This window comes from Hyperolius riggenbachi, chromosome 5 (genome assembly GCF_040937935.1).
Source record: "Hyperolius riggenbachi isolate aHypRig1 chromosome 5, aHypRig1.pri, whole genome shotgun sequence".
In the NCBI taxonomy this organism is placed as follows: Eukaryota; Metazoa; Chordata; class Amphibia; order Anura; family Hyperoliidae; genus Hyperolius; species Hyperolius riggenbachi.
Window position 1 is genome coordinate 24,708,654 of NC_090650.1, and position 21,547 is coordinate 24,730,200.

At 46.2% G+C, this 21,547-nt stretch overlaps 1 protein-coding gene across 2 annotated transcripts in view; it reads right to left on the reverse strand.

Moving 5' to 3' along the window:
* Positions 1 to 21,547, reverse strand: part of SCAP (SREBF chaperone) — a 113,268-nt gene that overhangs the window by 14,300 nt on the left and 77,421 nt on the right. For both annotated transcript variants that reach the window (XM_068235191.1, XM_068235192.1), the window contains exons 10-18: positions 20,401 to 20,495; positions 13,378 to 13,476; positions 10,800 to 11,012; positions 10,123 to 10,565; positions 8,443 to 8,634; positions 6,434 to 6,635; positions 4,969 to 5,084; positions 3,987 to 4,554; positions 2,133 to 2,218 (exon numbers count right to left, since the gene is read on the reverse strand). In XM_068235191.1, coding sequence (XP_068091292.1) covers positions 2,133 to 2,218; positions 3,987 to 4,554; positions 4,969 to 5,084; positions 6,434 to 6,635; positions 8,443 to 8,634; positions 10,123 to 10,565; positions 10,800 to 11,012; positions 13,378 to 13,476; positions 20,401 to 20,495 — 2,014 coding nt within the window. The remainder of the gene's footprint in view (positions 1 to 2,132; positions 2,219 to 3,986; positions 4,555 to 4,968; positions 5,085 to 6,433; positions 6,636 to 8,442; positions 8,635 to 10,122; positions 10,566 to 10,799; positions 11,013 to 13,377; positions 13,477 to 20,400; positions 20,496 to 21,547) is intronic.

The following is a 21,547-nucleotide window of genomic DNA, read 5'->3' on the forward strand; positions in this document are numbered from 1 at the left end:
TGTTTGTTTTGCATCTTCCCACCTGCTATTACTTTTTTTCGTAGTGCGATCTAACCAAGCCAAAGCAAGTCAACCCTCTCTTGGTGGTTGGTGCCACCACCTTCAAGCGATGAGCCATGGTTGCCGGTCTGCAACTCGGTTTTGTGACTACCCTACTTGTTTTCTCTCCTTTCTGAATGATGTTACACTAGCCAACCCGCGTCGTAGCATACGCCGCATCTATCTATCTAATGGAGTACGCGCCTCAACCTTGAAGCAAGAAGAAGTAGGCTTTCCATGAGAAAATGTATGCGTGCTCAAACACCAAGTTTAACCCTAGCAAGTCTGGCTTTGCAAATCCGGCCTAATTGGCTATTCATGAGGCAATGCTCATGCAAATATGCATTTGCTTTCGCATGCCAAACTATGCAGGGTCAAAAAACCAATACTGCAGCCGCCCTCCCCCCCCCCCCCAAGCGTGGCCAGCGCTGGGGAGAGCCGTCCGCACCCACCTCCTAATATTACAAACAGCCACTTACCTTAACGTCCATTGGGTTCTGCTACATGCGCATTAATTTTCTCATGGAAAGCATTTTGTGCAGTTTGTATCCTTTGGAGGCAGGTGGTGGATGGCTTGCTCCGGTGGTGTGAACCCTGGAGTGAGTGCGCCTGTCCTCCCCCCCCCCCCTCTGGAGTGCTGTATGTGAGCCAGCCCTGAGCTCTAAAGCTCGGGGTGACCCATGCTTCTCTCCTTTCTCATGTGGTGCCCCCAAATTAATGCGCATGTAGCAGAACGCAATGGACGTTAAGGTAAGTGCCTGTTTTTAATATTGGGAGGTGGGTGCAGACGCTCTCCCCGGCGCTGGCCACACTTGGGGGGGGGTCGTCCACGCCACCCAGCCTCCCCCTCCAGGGTGCCGCTGTGGTTTCCAGGCAGTGAGAGATCCTGGGACCCTGTGGTCCCCCCAGTTGTATAAAAAGGGGGCATTGGGAATCCTCCCCGTGGCGCTCCTGGAGGCCTGGAGCACACCAAAAACTGCTAGCAGATCCGCAAAATGCTAGCAGATTTTGAAACGCTTTTTCTTATTTTTCTGTAGCATTTCACCTAGCATTTTGCGGTTTTGTAAAGCGTTTTTGGTGTAGTAGATTTCATATATTGTTACAGTAAAGCTGTTACTGAACAGCTTCTGTAACAAAAACGCCTGCAAAACCGCTCTGAACTGCCGTTTTTCAGAGCGGTTTGCGTTTTTCCTATACTTTGCATTGGAGGCAAAAACGCCTCCGAAATAAAAAAAATGCCTCACCTCGGGAGTATGCGTTTCAGCAAAACGCCTCCCGCTCTGGTGTGCACCAGCCCATTGAAATACATTACCCAAGCGTATCCGCAGCCGCAAGTGGATCGCAGAACGCTGCCGAACCGCTCTGGTGTGCACTAAGACTGGGTGACTGCTTTGTGGTATTGGTTTGTGCATGCATTTGCATGAGCATTGCCTCATGAATAGCCAATTAGGCCAGATTTGCAATGTCAGACTTGCTAGGGTAAGGCCTCTTTTCCATGGACTGTGAATAGGCAGTGAAATGGCTCTCAAACTCTCACAACTGCTCACTGCTGCCTGGTAACTGCTCACTGCTGCCTGGTAACTGCTTGCTGCTGCCTGGTAACTGCTTGCTGCTGCCTGGTAACTGCTCGCTGCTGCCTGGTAACTGCTTGTTGCTGCCTGGTATCTGCTCACTGCTGCCTGGTAACTGCTTGCTGCTGCCTGGTAACTGCTTGTTGCTGCCTAGTATCTGCTCACTGCTGACTGATAACTGCTTGCTGCTGCCTGGTATCTGCTCACTGCTGCCTGGTAACTGCTTGCTGAGCACACAGCTCAACAGTCCGTGGAAAAGAGGCCTTAAACTTGGTGTTTGCGCACGCATAAATTTTCTCATGCAAAGTACTTCTTCTTCTTGTTTGAAGGTTGAGGCACTTAGTCTATTATATATATAGAATAGAAGATACTGCACCATAAGGGGCTCCCGCATCTCTCCTGTGTGTTTTTATCTCTCCCTGGAGGAATGACAGGTACTCCAGACCCCCATCAATTGTATTCCAGAGGCTATCTGGAGAATCCCCAGTGAGACACAATTAGTGTAAATAGAGAGATACATACCGGTGACTCAGCAGAACGAGCGCGGTTATCCCGCTCTGACCATCGCTGTGAGAGCAGCGCAGAACTCCCTCGATGGCGTCCCACACCTGCAGAGACACAATAGACATTACAGGAAGCCACGCCTCCAAAGGCCCGCATCTACTGAGGCTGGAGAGCAATGAGGAGCAGGGACGTAGAATGAAATACAATATCCAGAATAAGCAATTTTATTCATTGTGTTATTTTTACTAGAGTTACTGTTTAAAGCGGTATTGTCACCATAAAAATCAAATTTCAACAGCTACTGGTCTGGGTGTATTAAGTGATAAAGATGCTAATCCTGCATTCAAAACTTTAAAAACTTTTTCTGCTCTTATGGTTTGGAGTTATCACATATATTAGGAGCACTGGCCCTTTAATTGCCATTGCCAAACAATTGCATGCTGGGGGGTCTTTTATCTATAATATACAGTATTCCTCCTCTTCCCTTAATTTCCCCCTCCTTCGAATGACATAAGACAGTGCACTGGTATAGACCTCAGTGGGAGTGTCTGAAGACTCTGAGAGGAGGGCAGGTAACGAATACACAATTAAAAAAAATAGCGAGGGAGGAAATGATGTCAAGAGGTCAGAGGTAACCAAGATGGCCACTGCCTAGAATAGGATTCTTTATAAAATTCACAGGATCATAATATGGACAGTGCAATACATCTGTTATGTAAGTAGAACTAGTAATAATCTACTTACATATGTGTTTTGTTTTTTTCTAGTTTAGCATGGGTGTCGCTTGTTCATTAAAGGGAACCTGAAGCGAGTAAAATTATTTAAAACAAACACATGACATAGCTGCAAATGAATATTACATACTAACCCAGGCATGGGCAAACTCGGCCCTCCAGCTGTTACGGAACTACAAGTCCCACAATGCATTTGCCTTTATGAGTCATGACTGTGGCTGTCAGACTCCTGCAATGCATTGTGGGACATGTAGTTCCTTAACAGCTGGAGGGCCAAGTTTGCCCATGCCTGTACTTACCTCACCGTCAGTTCCTCTCAGAAGCTCACTACTTTCTTTTTACATTGATCCCTTCCAGCTCTGACAATATTTTGTCAGAACTGAAATACACCAGTTGCTGTCAGTTATATATCAGCAGCTGTCAGTTACAACTGAATGTGCAAGGTAATGTCCATGTTTCCCTATGGCTCAAACAGGTGATATTACAGTTTAAACAGTGTGCTGACCAGGAAGCTATTATGGGGTAATGGCCATTTTTAAAATGGAGTACGGAGAATTGATCACAGTGGAAAAACAGGATGCAGGAGAGGAGAAAGAGATTGAGGAGTAGACTACACAGAAGGTAAGTATGACCTGTGTATGGTTATTTTGACTTTATTTTCAGTTCAGGTTCTTAAGTGATCATGGCTTTCATGAGTTATCATTAGATGACCATCCGAAGTACAGGAAAAACGAAAGGTCCGCACCAGTCCAGGGTTCCAATCTTTATTAGGACATAGCCGTTAAAAGAAACATGGATACAGGCATCAGTTAGCTGACCTGAATGGCTCGAAACATGCTAGCTAACTGATGCCTATATCCATGTTTCTTTTAACGGACATGTCCTAATAAAGATTGGAACCCTGGACTGGTGCGGACCTTTCGTTTTTCCTGTACTTTTGTAGGCCTGCTGACCTGGTCGTGCACAGTCTTAGGGTCCTGTGGGTTGTAGCGGTGTCCACACACCTTACTGTAGATGATCATCCGCTGTTAAATGGCACCTCTAGTGTCTGTAGCAGAGGACACTGGGCTTTAGCCATCAGTATTTGCTCCCTATCTCAGTATCCCTGATGACCGTGTTGCCCGGGATCGATCCTTACCTCCAGGTTTCCATTACTCCGGCCAGCCACAATGAGGTTCCCCTGCAGCCCCAGACTCCACACCGCGCTGTCAAACTCTTCCGTCCAGCTGCAGGTGGGGGAGGAGGTCCCGTTACAGAATGCAAGCTCTTCTGCCGAGCTTCTCCTCCTGAAGGATGAACAGCTGCTCTCCCCGCGGCTCCCTGGAGATCTGCTCCGCCCCGACATGACTTGGCACTGGCCGTACGGAGGCGGGGAGAACACAGGAGGATAACTGGCCACGCCGCAGGCCCCGTGCTCCTCGTAGGCACGCTGAACCAAACTGCTAAAGTCATAGCCGCCTGCGTCCACCTCCTGCTTCACCCGAACCACCTGCTGACCATCCTCCGGATTCGCCTGCTCCGAGAAGTTCGTGTCAATCAGACTGGACAAGTCAGGCTGGTCGTAGAAGAGGGGCGGCTGGGAGGGGGTCAGACGACGTTTCAGCAGGTAACCGTTCTCCAAGGACTCCTCGGGGTTGTATTTACAGTCAGAGAAGTGTTCCCAGGAGTCCTGGTAGTCGAAGATCCCGCTGCTTTCTCTGCGTAGCCTGCGGGGGGAGGAGAGGAACATTCAGCTGCAACAAGGCATACATTGAAAAAAGCCGCAAGTTTAAAAGGGTGCAGGATAGCGGTAACGGAATATCGGTAATGTTACAGATATTCTACTACATTAATTACGTAAAATTTGGGTAATTTTTACCTATATTTTTACTCTGACCTAACCTCTCTCTACTGTAACCGTTAACCCTCCTTGGTGGTGCTTAACCTTTAACCCCACCCCTGGTGGTGCCTAACCCTTAACCCCACCCCTGGTGGTGCCTAACCCTTAACCCCACCCCTGGTGGTGCCTAACCCTCAATCTCTAGCGATTACAATTGTAGCCGCTATAGTACTATGACCTAACCTCTCCCTACGCTAACCTTTAACCCCCATTGGTGGTGCCTTAACCATAACCATCTCACCCTGGTTTGGGAATAACCGTCAGGCAATCTCCAGTCTGGGCGTCCCAAACCCGTATCTGTCCGGCCAAACAGCAGCTCACCAACAGCATCCCATCACTGGCGAGACACTCAATGTCCTGCGAGAAAAGAGACAGCATGAGAGCACCGTACCACTGGCGAGACATGACAGGAGAGAGAGAGAGAGAGAGAAAAGATGAAAGAGAGAGGGAGAAGGGGAGGAGAAAGAGTAAGAAAGATGGAAGGGAGGAATGGGAGGGGTTGTGGAGGAATGTGAGAGAAAGGGAAAGCGGAATTATGGAAGACAGAAAGGCAGGGAGAGGTGGCAGCGCTTTCCAAAACAGGCTGTATCTGAATGACTGCAGCATAGATGTGCAGAGCCTCAATTATAGGCAGTGTACACAACTTGCATTCAAAACAGATGCACCAAAATTAACATAATTGAGGATGTTAGCTTCCAAAAACAGTTTGCATGCAGTGTGTTCTGTACTAGATAGAGATGGGTGGGATGGGGGGGATGAGAAAGAGCTAAATAGTAAAAGTTAGAAGGCAGAGAGCGGTAAGGGGTGAATGAGTGGAGAAGAGGGTAATGAGTATGCATTGTAGTAAATTATAACTCTCATCTGTATGGTTTATATCTGTAGAGGGTGGGGTGGAAATTATGAGGAGTACCGACGAGATGGATTCTACCTATGTGTATATGATCTATGTAACTTGTATGCTTGGCAGGGATGCAAGAGATATGAGATCCAGGTTTGCGAACAGTGCTCAAGTTGGTTGCCTGGGTAGCCAGGGGTGGGAGGGGTTTTGCATACTTAGTGTTCTAGGGAGCGTGCGTACTCCAGCCCCTGATGAGTCACAACCTGTGACGAAACGCGTAGGGCGGAGCTTAGGGAGACGCACGCTGCTGAGTAAGGAGACAAGCCGGGGACGCGCAGGAGGCGACCGGAGCTGCAGACGAGATTGTAACTATGATGCGCTGTTTTACAAGTTTCTTTTATGTACGTGGATTTTAATTGGGGCCATTTGGGCACTCTATTAAACTGTTTTACACTATAAGGAGTTGTATCCCCTATACTTTTAGACGCTGACTTATGGGATATGATACGCTGTATGCAAAGACATTGATATGGAGAGCAGGGGAAAATGGGGGGAGTGTGTCATCTCCCTTTCCTATCGGTGACAGCCTATTCACCACCCTTTTTGAGCACATGGGTGTTGTGGTAAGGCGTTGCTTGCCATGAGGGATCCCCTCTTTCTGTCTGCTTATATTTAAGGTTCTGGATCTGACAAGTTTGGACTCAGTTGGCGCTGCTATTGTGACTGAATGATGAATGGAGAAGGGGGGCATATAAGAGAGGGGGTAAAGCGACATGAGAATGTGTGGAGTGATAAGTAGAGAGAGAGATATGGGGGGGCAGTAGAGGCACAGACAGTAAACCGCTCCACCTTCTCCACCGTTACGCACCATAAGATGACCTCTCAGCACTAGCGGCACAATTTCAGTTTCCGGTGGAGAGTAACCGTAATCGTCACACGGCAGGTCCCCCTTCTTCCGCCGGTTGTGGGATAGGCCGTTCCGTCCGTAGTTTTTCGGGCACAGGAGCCGGTAGAGGAAGAAGAGCAGGAGGACCAGAAATATTCCCGACGCCAAACCAAGCGCTGCCACTCTGCAGAGTAACCATGTAAACAACGCATCACAATAAAGCATGGAGGCAGGTGCAGGGGTAAGGCCCATTTGGCCACTCCCCTTAATCCAGAGGCTTCCCCCTAAGGCCCGTTCCAGCGCTGAGACCCTCTGCAAAACCTTGCTGACAGCTTGCGCAGAAGCACGGACGCGATCAGGCACAGCTTTTCTGCCAAACCCCGAGCGGGTCTGTGCCACTGTGCAGGCGCAGTGCGGCAAGCTTTGGGGATCTCAGCGCTGGAACATCAAGGTGGAGGGAGACTGAGGAAGCTTCAGGAGGATTCCTCTCCCAAGGTAAGTATCTAGCTTTTTGTTTTTAAAAACTTACAGGTGTATTTTAAGGTGCCCACTAATTATCCAATATCCTGTCCGATGCACCAGCCAATCAATATAGACAATGCTTTTCACGGGTGCAGGCCCGCTTCCTCAGGTCAGTGCCTTGGCCTGCAGTGAAACGTGTGGTCTATATGTGCTTTTTGAATAAAGGTTTTTTTCCTTAAAGGAAACATCCAAGTAAAAACAACAAAACAAAGATCCACTTACCTGGGGCTTCTTCCAGCCTGTGGCAGCCGTCCTGTGCCCTCGCTGCAGCTCCGGAGGCTCCTGGTCTTCTTCCCTGGCGCAACCGACCTCGCCAGTTCGGGTTCCGGGTCGGCGTCTTCTGCGCTCCATGGTGCGGGTCACGTGGTCTGGCCGACGTCATCGGGACTGTACCGCGCAGGCGCAGTAGTTCTGTGCCTGCGCAGTACCGTCCCGATGACGTCGACCGGATCACGTGACCCGCGCCGTGGAGCGCAGAAGATGCTGACCCGGGAAGAAGACCAGGAGCCTCCGAAGCAGCAGCGAGGGCACAGGACGGCTGCCACGGGCTGGAAGAAGCCCCAGGTAAGTGGATCTTTGTTTTTGTTTTTTTACTTGGACACTCCCTTTAAACATTGGTTGTTAATCTGGAAAGGTCACATTACCTCTTACCTATTATTAAACTAGTGACCTTAGCCCGTTTAAAAACGGGCTAGGTCTGTCACTACGCATGCGCCCGCACATTTCCGGCGCGCACACCCGCCACGCACACCCATCGCTCCCGCCCGTCATCCCTTGCCGCGCATCACTCTAGTGTCTCTGCGGACATGGGACGCAGAGACATTAGGGTTTTATTATATTATTTAAATAGACAGTAATATCAGTTCATACCTGGGGCACCTCTATCAGTGTGTTCTTAGATACCGGGACGTACCTCTACCTAGAAGTGTTCATTTCTTTGAAGCCAATTTTGGTTTTAAAGGGAGTATGAAGTGAAGGACTGCACTACGCCGCTGCCGAGGTTTCGGAAGTCTTCGGAAGCCCAAGTGCGTAATACGGAGTCACCCATCTTCAGGAGTACTCAGGCTCCTGAAGCCTCCCGTGGTGGGAAATTTGAACCGGGGATCCTGCGCTGGAACGTGGGGACCGTGAGGAGAACGGGAAGGCTCTATAGGACCCAGAGCCTTCCCTCTCCTTAGGTGAGTATCTGTTTTTTGTTTTAAATTTCACTTCAGATTTACTTTAAGAAAATGTCAAGGAAGCGGCCTACCAGTACCTGCACGGCAGTCCTTGAATGCCGAGCATGGAAGGTTATCTCCCGCAGGCTCTAACGGTGGTCACATGGACCCACCTTTGTAAGTATACTTGTTCCCCAATTTATCTCCAACCTAATAGCGATATCGCACCATTGGGCTCCTGGTCTCTCATCTTGCAGATTCTCGGGGGCATCCAGAACCACCAAAAGTCAACACCGTACTACTACCACTTACTTGTACAGGGTGACGTCCACAGAGCCCTGAGTCTTCGGCTGAGGAGGGGCTGGCTTTTCCTCTTCCGGTCTCCCATCTCGCTGGGGCAGGAATAAATGAGAATGCTGGGCCTCGTGTGGGTGCCGCGCCTCCGACACTTCCTCCGGGGATAGATAGAGGGTGATAGGAATCATGGGTAATATGCTGATGTACCTGCAATTCAATCACAGTCACATGACAAAGGATCAAAGATGGAGGCAAATATATAGCAGAAGTTTGTTCGCGAAAATAGGATTGAACCTTGTCAGGTTTCAAGAGTGCTGCAGCAAATAAAGGGGATGTAGGCAAAGGCTAGCATATCCCATAAAGTTCTTTATCGTTTCATAGAAAATTTAAAAGCCAACGTTTCAGAGCCATGTAGGGCCCCTTTATCAAGGCAAAACTTGTTTTAGGCAAACATCCGTCCGCCGCACAAATGACTAAATGCACAGGTAGCTGGTGGGAGTTAGCGCTCCTCTCTGCACTCACATTCTGTGATGTGGGTTTGGCCAGCGGCTGTAGGAAGTTCGTTTCTGTACCAATCGGAAACAAAGAAGGAGGAGCTATGATCTTCCTGCTTGGGGACCATGATTTTAAGGAAAAGGCAGGTGCTGAGGGGAGTGGTCAATTTACTATATTTTTTGGACCAGAAGACTTACATTTTCTCCCCCAAAAGTGGGGAAAAAGTCACTGCGTCTTATAGTCCAAATGCAGGGAGTTCCTGACTTGTGAACGCCTGCCAATACAAACCTCTAACCCGCCACAATGTTGGGGACTCCCTGTACTGTGCCCATGCAGAAGAGGACACAGGGACAAACTGAGGACATATGGGGACACAAAGGGACATAGAAGTGGACACAAGGGACACAAAAGGGCATAGAGGAGGACACAGGCAAACACAGGAGGACACGGAACAGAGGAGGACACAGGGAGACACCTGAGATACAAGAGGGCATGAAATGCATAATCCACAAGATGCCCCTTCAGCATGGATGCACCAGGTTTAGCAAATATATATATATATATATATATATATATATATATATACATACATATACATATTTTTTTTCCCCGGTTTTAGTCCTCTAAACCTGGGTGCGTCTTATGGTCAGAAGCGTCTTATAGTCTGAAAAATACGGTACATACAAGCAATCAATGTGGTCTGGCTGAAGGCTGTAGCTGTCCTTTCCCCTATGCCAGTACAGCCTATGGTGTAAGTAGTGCAGTTTGTTGCTCCTGGGATATCTTAGACTGATTTATGTGCATGTGTGTGTTCCCTAGAATGGCTGAACCTGACAGTGCCTCGCTTATTTGCTTGCTGAATGGTATAGGAAGTGTAGGAACCCTTTCTATAATGGGAAAACCTCATTGCTGGTGAAAGGGTGCAGTACACAATGCTTTTTCATGCAAACCATTCTGGAAGCTAATGTCCCCTTACTGCAACTGCATTATTTTGCAATCTAGCCGTTTTTCAGGCTGCCAGCTTTCTGTGAGTTTTTGGAGTGCTGAGGGTCAACAAATCGGAAACGGACGTAGTACCCCAGTGGAAATAAACCCTTAGGTGGAGGATGAGAAGGACTGCCTGGCAGTTGGCATTGATTTGAAGAAAATAAATATGGCAGCCTCCAGATCCCTCTCACTTCAGGCAGAAATCTCACTCACTTCTTGGCCAGGGTAACGTTGTAGTAGCTGAAGAGCGTCGGCCAGTGTCGGAAGGACAGTTTCCGCCAGGTTTCCTCATCTTCGGGGCCCCAGGTCACCTCTGTGTGGGCTTTGTCCTCTTTAGTCTCATATCTGGTCTTGGTTTGGTCCTTGGGCTGACTCTCAACCCAACCCCCGGGGCTCACATCCAGCCCTCCTCGGAAGGATTCCAGCACATCCTGGTGGTCTCGCTGAGACTGGTTTTCCAGCAGTTGGGCAGAGCTGGTAGTGAAGATGGAAAGTGTATTCTGGGGATCGGAGACGGGCAAGACAGGAACAGGAAGAGGCGGAACCACAGCTCCACCCAGAGGGCTCTGCTCGGTCACCTGAAACGTTGTTATATATGTACGCAGGCCGGCAGGGTCCGTGTACAACAAGATACCAATCCACACAACCGTTCCAGCCTACAGGGATTAGAGAAGAGAAACAGCACGGTAAGCAGTAATACTCAACACAGGAAAAGCAACAAAATGTTAGGATGGATAAAAAGAGATGAAAACATGATAAAAAGCATAGTATTAACCCGTTATAGAGCTGGAGAGAGATCAATTGAGACAACTAAGCTAATATAGAGACATAAGAAAGAAGAATAGCAAAACAAATATTTCACCCAAATTCTGACACAAGGATGGCATTACCATGATGACCCGCTGTGCCAGCCGTGTCCTGGCAAAGAAGTAGATGAGGCGGAGCCTTTTAGGCAGGCGCAGGTTGCGGAGCGGCTGCAGGGTGATGGTGTGAGGGGTGTTGGGCCGCAAGGCTTGCTGGCGCTCATATCTTGTGGAGCGGGACGCAGGCTTGGCTGGTGGCATGCAGGCCTCTGCTGGCATCCTCTTGTTCAGGTCAGCGAGCTGCAACAAGGTCAAACATAACAATGCGATTCATAACTATAACACTTACATCCTACTAAACCACCAGCATGCAGAACAGAGAGAGGCCCTCTCTCCGAACGCAGCAACTGAACACGCAGAGCAGCTGTCTAGACTCTGCAGGCAGGAGAGCAGACAGCATGACTCGTAATAGAAGGGGTTAGGAGCAGAGCTACAGATCCCACCATGCTATGGTAGTAATTCCAGCAAACGTTTCAGCTAGCTGCATTAGTAAGAGGATAGATACTATTGTGAAAGAAGCAGGAACAGTACTTTCAATAAAAACATCTCTTTCAGGATACCAGTAAGGCTTAATTCACTCTGAAAAATGGAATCGATAAGCGATTAGTGCATTTTTGCACATTCCTTAAAGGATACCCGAGGTGACATGTGACATGATGAGATAGACATGTGTATGTACAGTGCCTAGCACACAAATACCTAGGCTGTGTTCCTTTTTTTTTCTTTCTCTGCCTGAAAAAGTTAAATATCAGGTATGTAAGTGGCTGACTCAGTCCTGACTCAGACAGGAAGTGACTACAGTGTGACCCTCACTGATAAGAAATTCCAACTATAAAACACTTTCCTAGCAGAAAATGGCTTCTGAGAGCAGGAAAGAGATAAAAAGGGGCAATAGTTCATAGATTTTAGCTCTGGCATACTTCAAGGAATGTGTCATTGAGCAAAAACAATAAAACAGTTACAACTTAAAAAGTAGATTTAAACATAAAATAAAACTGTGGGATATCTTTAAAAGTCATTTTTAGAAGGAGGAAGATAGATACTATCATTTATTTCATTAGTTTATAGTTTATTTTTGCCTCGGGTGTCCTTTAAGCAGAATCACTCACAAGCGCATAGTACATGCAACAAGATTTTGTTTTTCTAAAAATCGAAACGCTGCTGTGAGAGCATCCTCATATGGTGACACTGCACTAGTGGTGCAGCGCAATCGCCCCAGTGTGAACCAGACCTTAATTTAATTCCCTTCGATTTTTGTACCAAAAGCAGAACAATTTTTTAAAAGTGTCTCTTTACATTGCATATAGCATTTTTGTGGACTGTGTGCCAGTTGCGGTCTTGCAAGCTGTCCGCAAGCATGTGTATAATATAAAAAATGTATTTTAATTTTTTATTAAAATTATAATTTTTTTTTTACTTTATTACTTGCTGGGCAGTAGTGCTATCCATAGCTTTTTTTACCCCTAAAATCGCAAAACGCTAGCGATAACCGCTAGCGTTTTGTGGGAGTGATTTTTCCGTGATTAACGCTGAAAAATCACCGGACACTGTAGCGTTTTGGGAGCGATCGCGATTAGCGGTTCTATACATGCTAATCGCGATCGCTCAAGAATCGCCGCAAAAACGCTGAATGTAAGGCATTTGCAATTATTGCTAATCCCAAAAGGCCCGCGTACACGGCAGCGAGAAAACTGCCATAGCAAACCATGTGGTAAGCGGTTGTAAACACCGCTAGCGGTTTGCGGTGATCGGGAATCGCGCTATTCCCGCTCAAGTGTGAATGGGCCCTTACAGATGTTTGGATTGAATCCAATACAAACAAAAAGTGAATTTGCCGCCTGATGTGATGCTGCTGCGTACGCCCGACACCAGGGGGCGCACACAGCGTCATCAGAGGGACGTGATCGCCAAGGGACAGGAAGGATAGCCGGAAAGACGGGAATACGCACACAGGGAAGCCGCGAGGTGGCAGCAAGGGATTCCGCAAGCCATCGACGCCGCAAGTGAGTACGTGTAATAGCTGGATGATCCTAACTTGTCCTTACCGATTCCAGCTAATTTTTTGAAGGATGAGTCAGGCTCATCTACACCGCTAAGCAGGTTAAACACTTTGAAGCCAACCCCAATTTTTAAAACTTATGCTGGGCATACACGGTTCCTTTCTGCCGTGCGTTTCTCCTCTCGATCGTTTTTGCCGCTCGATTCTGCAGTCGATTTTCTTTTCTCCCACTCGTTTTTCTTATCTTTTTCCATTCACTTCTATCAGAAATCGAGCAGCAAAAGGATCGAAAGAGAGATCGGACATGTCGGAAATTATCTATCGAGCCATCTAATCACCTCAAAAATGAACCGTGTATTCCCAGCATTACTTTCTCACCCTACCTGCGGGTCTCTAAAGTACTCAGAGCATTCGGCAGACAGGTACTCACTCAGGATGGCCATTATGGGGGTTTGGAGTACTTTAGTGACCCCCTGAAACCGATTCACCCCCACCCCCGATGATTCATGTGGCTGCAGGTTTCTCATCGGTGTTAGACGTATTCCGTATTCACAGATCCAGTGCTCTGGCTGAGTTGTACTTTGGGTTGTATTATGAAGCTCATACCTCCATTCTGCGGATGTCGATGGAGAGGACGGTGGTAAAAAAGAACATCTGGAGGAAAAAGTCTGACACCAGTCCGACGACTGCAAACAGGCAGAACTCCTGAAAGACACAACACACACAGGAAGTGATGTCAGGGGTTGAATGCTTGCACCATGTGACTACCTGATAGGGACATCATCAGCTCCATCCTTCCAATCTGCAGCCACTACCAACCACCAAATGTTACTGTGATCCTATCACTGGCATAGACAAATATAAAGTGCTGTGTTTTCAGAGGTGTTTCAGAGAAAGTTCCCAAGCCTGCATATTTACTGCCATACAGAAATGTAGTGATTCAATACAAGGTCTCTCTAACTGACAAAAGTAACTGTCATCCATCATTGCTTATTCCATGTGTAACAAACGCCACAATTTACTAAAATCATGTTAGTGATAATAAGGCAAGTGAATCATTCTTACATGCAGTAGATAGGGAGGAGAGGAGCACATGCAGGCAGGATTTAGCTCCGCCCCTCTTTCTGCCTCCTGTGCCAGGATGATTACAGCCAGCGCGCAGGAGGATCCTGTGTATGGCAGCCAGGGAAGGAGAGAGAGAGAGCGGCTGTGTCTGTGTATGGTTGTGCCTGCTTGTGGCTGTGTGTGGCTGTGCCTGACTGTGTCTGTGTGTGGTTGGGTCTGTAAACATATGATGGTGTCTTACTTCCTCCCTGTGTGCCTGTTGTGTTTCTCTCTATATAGAGCCCCCTTTTGTATAAAATACGAAAAAATAAAACAAACAGCTTAGAATCCTCGACTTTACATTGCAGTCTCTACAAACACTCCACTTAATGACAGCACAGGCCAGGTGATAATTACCCACACACTTTGAGTTGTTATCACTTGCATTCCGTTCTATGAATTAACATCCTGTCTTGAGGTTAAGGACTAATTCAATATTTTAAGGAATGAATACTTAACTTGAGAAATCAAAGTGATAACAGTAAAAACAGATCAGAATTTTTATTTAAGTCAGGAGATAAGCTTAGTGAATTGTGGCCAAAGATTAAACTGTTCTTTGCAAGTTCATTTAAAATTGTTTTTTTTTTAGACAGGGAGAGGCAGGCTTGCTGTTATGTTCCCTTCTATTACCCCTCCTCCTTAAAGTGGATCCGAGATAAACTTTTACTCATTGCATAATTGTGTTCCTTTCATATAGTTTATAGGGCATTCCTCAAGCCAAATCCTTTTTTTGTTTTGTTTTAATACTCTAATTCTATAAATTAACAAGCCTTGCCCACAGCTTTTCAGAGAGCCTTGACACTCAGTCCCAGGTAGCAAGGGCTTATGGGAGCTCAGTCTGGGCAGGAGGAGGAGAAGGAAAAGGTTACTAGCCAGAGATTTCAGAGGCAGAGGAGAGGAGGAGGGGGAGTGAAATATTCTACAGGCTGAGGGCTGGAGATGCTATCAGCTTGCCTCAGTGTAGTGTGACAAACAGAACATGGCTGCCCTCATTGTATCACAGCAATAATCAAACTTTTGAAGCTGTTTGCAGATAGATTTTCTGTGTAAACTATCTAAATTATCCAAAAGATAAGATATATAGACAAGTTACTTGCTATAGTAACTTTTTCATTTCGAATCCGCTTTAAAGTGAATGGAAACCACATTTAAAAAAACGAGACAGATACTTACCCAAAGAGAGAGAACGCTCTGGGTCCTATAGAGCCTTCCGGCTCCTCTCCTGGTCCCGTCGTTCCGGTGCTGGCTTGCCCAGTAGCAGTATTTGACTAAATTAGTCAAATACTGCTTTACCCGGTCTGAAGGAGGCTTCAGAAGTCTTCAGGGAGCCCTAGTGCTCCTGAAGATGGGCGGCCCTGTGCTGCGCCTGCGCAAGCACGCTCTCTTGCACGCTCACGCCTGTATAGTATACGGCTTTTGGGAGGACAGGGCTCCCGAAGACTTCCAAATACCCTTTCGGCGGGGGATTAAAACGGGGGGGGGGGGGGGGGGGGGGGGGTTAGCCAGCACAGGATAGAGAGCACCGAGAGAGGAGAGGAGAGGAAATACTCTATACAACCCAGAGCCTTCCCTCTCCTTAGGTAAGTATTTGCTTCATTTTTTTTTAAATGCGGTTCCCATTCACTTTAAGATGAGTGAATGGGGAGGAGCAGACGAGGGAATAGGAGAGTAAAAGGAGAAAGTGTCACAGCAAGTCTGCCTCCGGTGGGAGGGTGGATGTAATGAGCAGAGGACCAGACAATGCACAGAGGTATTGGATCCAGCATGACCATACCTCTGTATGGATAGTGTAGGTCTGACCATACTATGGATCCCTGTGTAGGCCTAGGCCAGCTCATACTGTAATGCAATCCCTACATCCTACTTTAAGCTAGTAATCACCAATGATGTGCAAATAATCCCAGCTTACATGCAAATTAAATGCAAATCATATGCAGTTTGAAACTGAGCAAATCAAATATGCTTCCTGTCAGTAATGCTGGATACACACCATGCATTTCCGCGTTCGTTGCGCCCGTCGATACGCGCCGATTCGATTATTTCCGACATGTCCGATTCGCGGGTCGATGGATCGTTAGGTCGATTTGCCATACTTTACATGGCATTCAACCTAATAATCATCAAATGCGTTCGGAAATGCTCGGAAATAATCGAATCGACGCCTATCGACGGTCGCATTCGACGCGGAAACGCATGGTGTGTATCCAGCATATGGATTGGCCCAATTAGCTGCATACGCTCAGCATGCAAGCCGGCATTCTCTTCATCTCATTGACCATCACCACTAACAATGTATTAAAGAGAATCTGTATTGTTAAAATCGCACAAAAGTAAACATACCAGTGCGTTAGGGGACATCTCCTATTACCCTCTGTCACAATTTCGCCGCTCCTCGCCGCATTAAAAGTGGTTAAAAACAGTTTTTAAAAGTTTGTTTATAAACAAACAAAATGGCCACCAAAACAGGAAGTTGGTTGATGTACAGTATGTCCACACATAGAAAATACATCCATACACAAGCAGGCTGTATACACCCTTCCTTTTGAATCTCAAGAGATCATTTGTGTGTTTCTTTCCCCCTGCAGCTATCTTCCACTGAAGTGTCAGGCTGTTTCTTCCTGCAGAGTGCAGATAGCTGTGCCTGTATGTAATTCCTCAGTATGTGAAAGCCCAGCCAGCTCAGAGGAGGATTTATCCAGCTTGTAAAAGATAAGAGAGAAGCTGCCCTAATCTAAATAATACACAGGCAGTGTGCAGAGAGGGGCCTGGAGGGGGAGATGCATCACAGAACCACAACACTGAAGAACTTGGCAGCCTTCCAGACACAGGCTGACAAGTCTGACAAGAGAGAGATTAGTTGATTTATTACAGAGATGGTGATAGTAGAACGTGCTGCAGTAAGCCAGAACACATTAGAATAGCTTTTGGAACTTGTAGGATGATAAAAAACAGGATGCAATTTTTGTTACGGAGTCTCTTTAAAGTGACACTGAAGTGAAAAAAAAACCTTATGATATAATGAATTGGAAGTGTAGTATGGATAATGAATAGAACATTAGTAGCAAAGAAAAGAGTCTCATATTTTAATGTTATATATATATATATATATATAGCTTTATTTTACACCATTGCATAATTCATTCATTTTTGCACTTACAAGCCACACTGTTTATTTTAAACACAAGCAGAAAAATCTTATCTAAATCTGTCTCTGGGCTGCTGCACACCAAGAGCGGTTCTGAGCATTTTTTAAAAATGCTAGAGGTTTGAAAACCGCTTGGGTAATGTATTTCAATGGGCTGGTGCACACCGGAGCGGGTTGTTTTTTCCACAAACGCAAACTCGGGGGCTGCAGCATTTTTTAGATTTCTGAGGTTTCTGCCTCAATGTTAAGTATAGGAAAGTGGAAAGCCACTCTGAAAAACTATACTAGATTAGAGCGGTTTTCCAGGTGTTTTTGTAACAGAAGCTGTTCAGTAACAGCTTTACTGTAACAATATATAAAATATGCTACACAAAAAACGCTCCAAAAAATGCTAGGAATGTTTAGGAAACCTCTTTCAGGGCTGGAACCCACAGGAGCGCTTTTGGCAGCGTTTTGGCAGCGCTGCGATACGCTAGCACTTTGCCAAAACGCTGGGCTAATGTTAATAGATGGGGCAACTTCCACAGGAGCGCTTTTGGCAGCGCTGCGATACGCTAGCACTTTGCCAAAACGCTGGGCTAATGTTAATAGATGGGGCAACTTCCACAGGAGCGCTTTTGGCAGCGCTGCGATACGCTAGCACTTTGCCAAAACGCTGGGCTAATGTTAATAGATGGGGCAACTTCCACAGGAGCGTTTGCGTTTCCCAGAAACGCAAACGCAGGACGTGCAGCATTTTGGGAGCGTTAGCACTTCAATGTAAAGTATTGAAACGCTAGCGGAAACGCTCAGCAAAACCTAAACTGAGCGGTTTTGCTAGCGTTTTGCGGTTCAGCACACTGTAACAAAATTAAAAATAATTCACAGGACCAATCAGGATAAAAACGCGAAACGCAAAACGCTACACAACCTCTGAGCAAAAAAAATACACTGTTGCAAAAAGCAACCGAACACGCGCATGAATCCGCTTGCAAACCGCTCAGACAAAACGCTAGCGGTTGCGTTTCGCGTTTGCTGATTTCAGTTGGTTCCAGGCCTAAGGGCCCATTCACACTAGAGCGCTTTACTAGCGATTTCAGCATCTCTGGAAAGCGCTAGCAACACTGTTTAATCAATGGGTTTGTTGTTCGATTAGTGATTTGCTGAAACACAAACTGGTTACATGCAGCATTTTCTGAGCCATTCAGAGTGATTAGCGCTTCAATGTTGATAGCTCCTAATTGACAGCCCATAGCTAGAAAACGCCAAACGCTCCTTGTACAATGTAAAAACGCTGCAAAATCACTAGCAAAAAATGCCTGAAAAACGCTCAGCTTTTGCAATTGCTTTCTAGTGTAAATGGGCCCTAAACATGCCTAGGATCGCTCTGAAAATCTGCTTCAAAAACCTCTAGCGTTTGCAGATCTGCTAGAGGTGGCCCTCTGACTGTTTCTTTGATGTATGAAGTGCTTCAGAAAACAGCTCTGTAGCTGACCAAGCTTGGTCTGAGAGCTCAGAGAAGCTCTTTTGCATAGATAACAATTGAAGTTTCCTAATTCTTCCTAACTCATATCTGTGCTACTCATGTTGTATTTCTTAGCTGTACTACACATACAATGCATTATCTCATAAGATTATTTTCACTTCAGGACATGCCAGTGTGTGGAGAGTTAATTATTCTCTGCACAGATATGTATGGAGCTGTGTAACTCTTCAGTGTCACTGAGTACAAGGACACGAGTGTCGTCTCTGGTTGTGTCCTGATAACACTGATTCCGAGTACAGCACAGGGATTTCCCGGACATGTGTTATCGGTACTTATGTTCATTATTATTATTGTTATTTTTATATGGCAGCTCCTGCAGCACTTTACAGAGTACTGAAGAAATAAGGAAAAAGCGGGGAGCCACTCCTCCATAAAAAACCTTTATTATCCAGTTGGGTGACAGCAGGTACAAAAAAGAACAGTGGGGGTCTAGGGTGCCTGACAGCTGTTTCACTGGCTAAACCAGCTTCTTCAGAGGCAAAATATACCGTACATAGTGATGTCACTGACTGTCCTCAGAGGAGCTCACAGTCTAATCCTACCATAGCCACAGTCTAATGTCCTACCATATTATTATTATGTATTTATATAGCACTGACATCTTCTGCAGCACATTACAAAGTATATAGTCATGTCACTGACTGTCCACAGAGGAGCTCACAATCTAATCCTACCATAGTCATAGTCTAATGTCCTACCATATTATTATTATGTATTTATATAGCACTGACATCTCCTGCAGCACATTACAGAGTACATAGTCATGTCACTGACTGTCCTCAGAGGAGCTCACAATCTAATCCTACCATAGTCATAGTCTAATGTCCTACCATATTATTATTATGTATTTTACTGTGCGACTTCAATCAATTTGCAATAGGTCACTGACCCCTTAAAAACATGGATCTGACCAAAAATCTGCACAACCAAATCCCCCAGGTAAAGCCTATGCAAAAAATGTCTGATTGTGCAATCAAGATTGGTCATCTGCGGACCCACCCCTGCCTCACACTCGCAGCATCACCCTGCTAACAATCCAAATCTCTGGCAGTTCTTTTCATAACTGGCTGGTGTCCCCTCTGTGTATTAATTTAGGTGACCTGTTACCATTCCATCCGTTCCTGGTGTCCACGGTGTATACATGCTGCACCCCGAGACCTCTCCATAGCAGTGTGGATTCCTTTATGCTACTGTGAATGCTACTGCTGAACCCGCATGCTCACTGATGAGACAGACAAATACACACACAGACACGCACACACACACACACACACACACTACACACACACACTACACTGACACACACAAGCACATTACATGCACACTACACTGACACACACAAGCACATTACATGCACACACACACACGCATTAAACACAAACACTACACACACACACACACACATTACATACACACATTACATACACACTACACACTACACACACACACACACACACACACACCACACACCTACATACACAAACACCACACACACACCTACATACACAAACATCACACACATACCTACATACACAAACATCACACACATACATACATACACACACACACACACACACACACACACACACACCATACACACACACACACACACTTACTCACATGATGAGGCCACAGCAGCGGGTCAGCCACATAAAAACTGAATGTGCTCCAGTGTACTCATAGCAGGAACAGAAATCTGTATCCTTACCCTCAATTCACCAAGCACCACTTGGGTACATCACTCCCCATGGCAGCATTGGCTAAGTATCCCAGTTTTCAATGTATTAAACAATAACATTTCTATAGCGCTTTTCTCCTATAGGACTCAAAGCGCTCCTCATTACAGTCTCCGTACCTGAATGGCTGGAACCAGAGTGAAATAGCCAATCAGAATGATCCCCAGCTCGGTGGCCATATTCTTCATGATGGACCAGCTCTCGTTGCTCAGGCCTGCACACAGGAAAGATATGATTACAGCACATATCATTAACATAAGTAGATATACAGGTACCCTTAAAGGTGGCCATACATCCATCGACTTGATGGCCAATTGAAAATTGGTGCCGCCAAGTTCATTCCCGATCGACGATATGGCCTATTTCAGGTCGAGTATGTTGATTGGACATGCTGTAAAGTGTTGGTCAGTCGCGGTAGATCGGGTGCGCGGCAGTCACAGCGAGTGATATCGGGCCGAGTGATGGAACCCCCGGCGCTGTCCCCCCCTTATGTCCAATGTGCCTCCCCTGTGCAGTATACATTACCTGTCCGTGGACACCGCTGGCTCCGGGTTCCGTACATACACGCACCCCACTTGGTTGTCAGAGTAAAGTGACGTCACACACGCACCCATGTATAAGCCGAGCACCGGAGGCGGACGTTAGGGGGAGTGCGTCGGGCCAGCAAGATGGCGGACGCGGAGTAACACGGCCGATTTTGAATTGATCTCAGCATGGAATTGATCAGGAATCGGCCTGTGGTGTATGGGCAGCTGACAGATCTTTCTCTCATCAGATTGGATCAGAGAGAGATTTGTCTCTTGGTCGAGTCTGCCCATCACCGCTAGATTTATGGCTACCTTAAATCCAAATTCACAATGGCACTTGTATAGACTACAGTAAGTAAATTAACTACTTCGCATCCAGACCTTGTATCCCACTTATGTACCAGAGCAGTATAGCTGTATCCTTATTTAATCAGAAATAACTTTATCCCTACTTATGACACAGAAATGAAATATATATTGTTTTTTTCAAGACCAACCAGGCTTTCATTGTATGCCTTTTTTTTCCCTCAAACAATTTTGTTTTCTATGAATTTTAATGGGAAAACAAGGAAAAAAATAGAAAAAAAACACATTATTTCTCTAGTTTTACCAATTCTAGTTTAAAAATAAAAAGTGCTACTGTAGATAAAAAACACAAATTTTGTTGGGCTATTCTCACTGCTTATCACAAAACTTAGATTATGTTCCTTTCACATTTTATAGTGAAGATATAGGATTC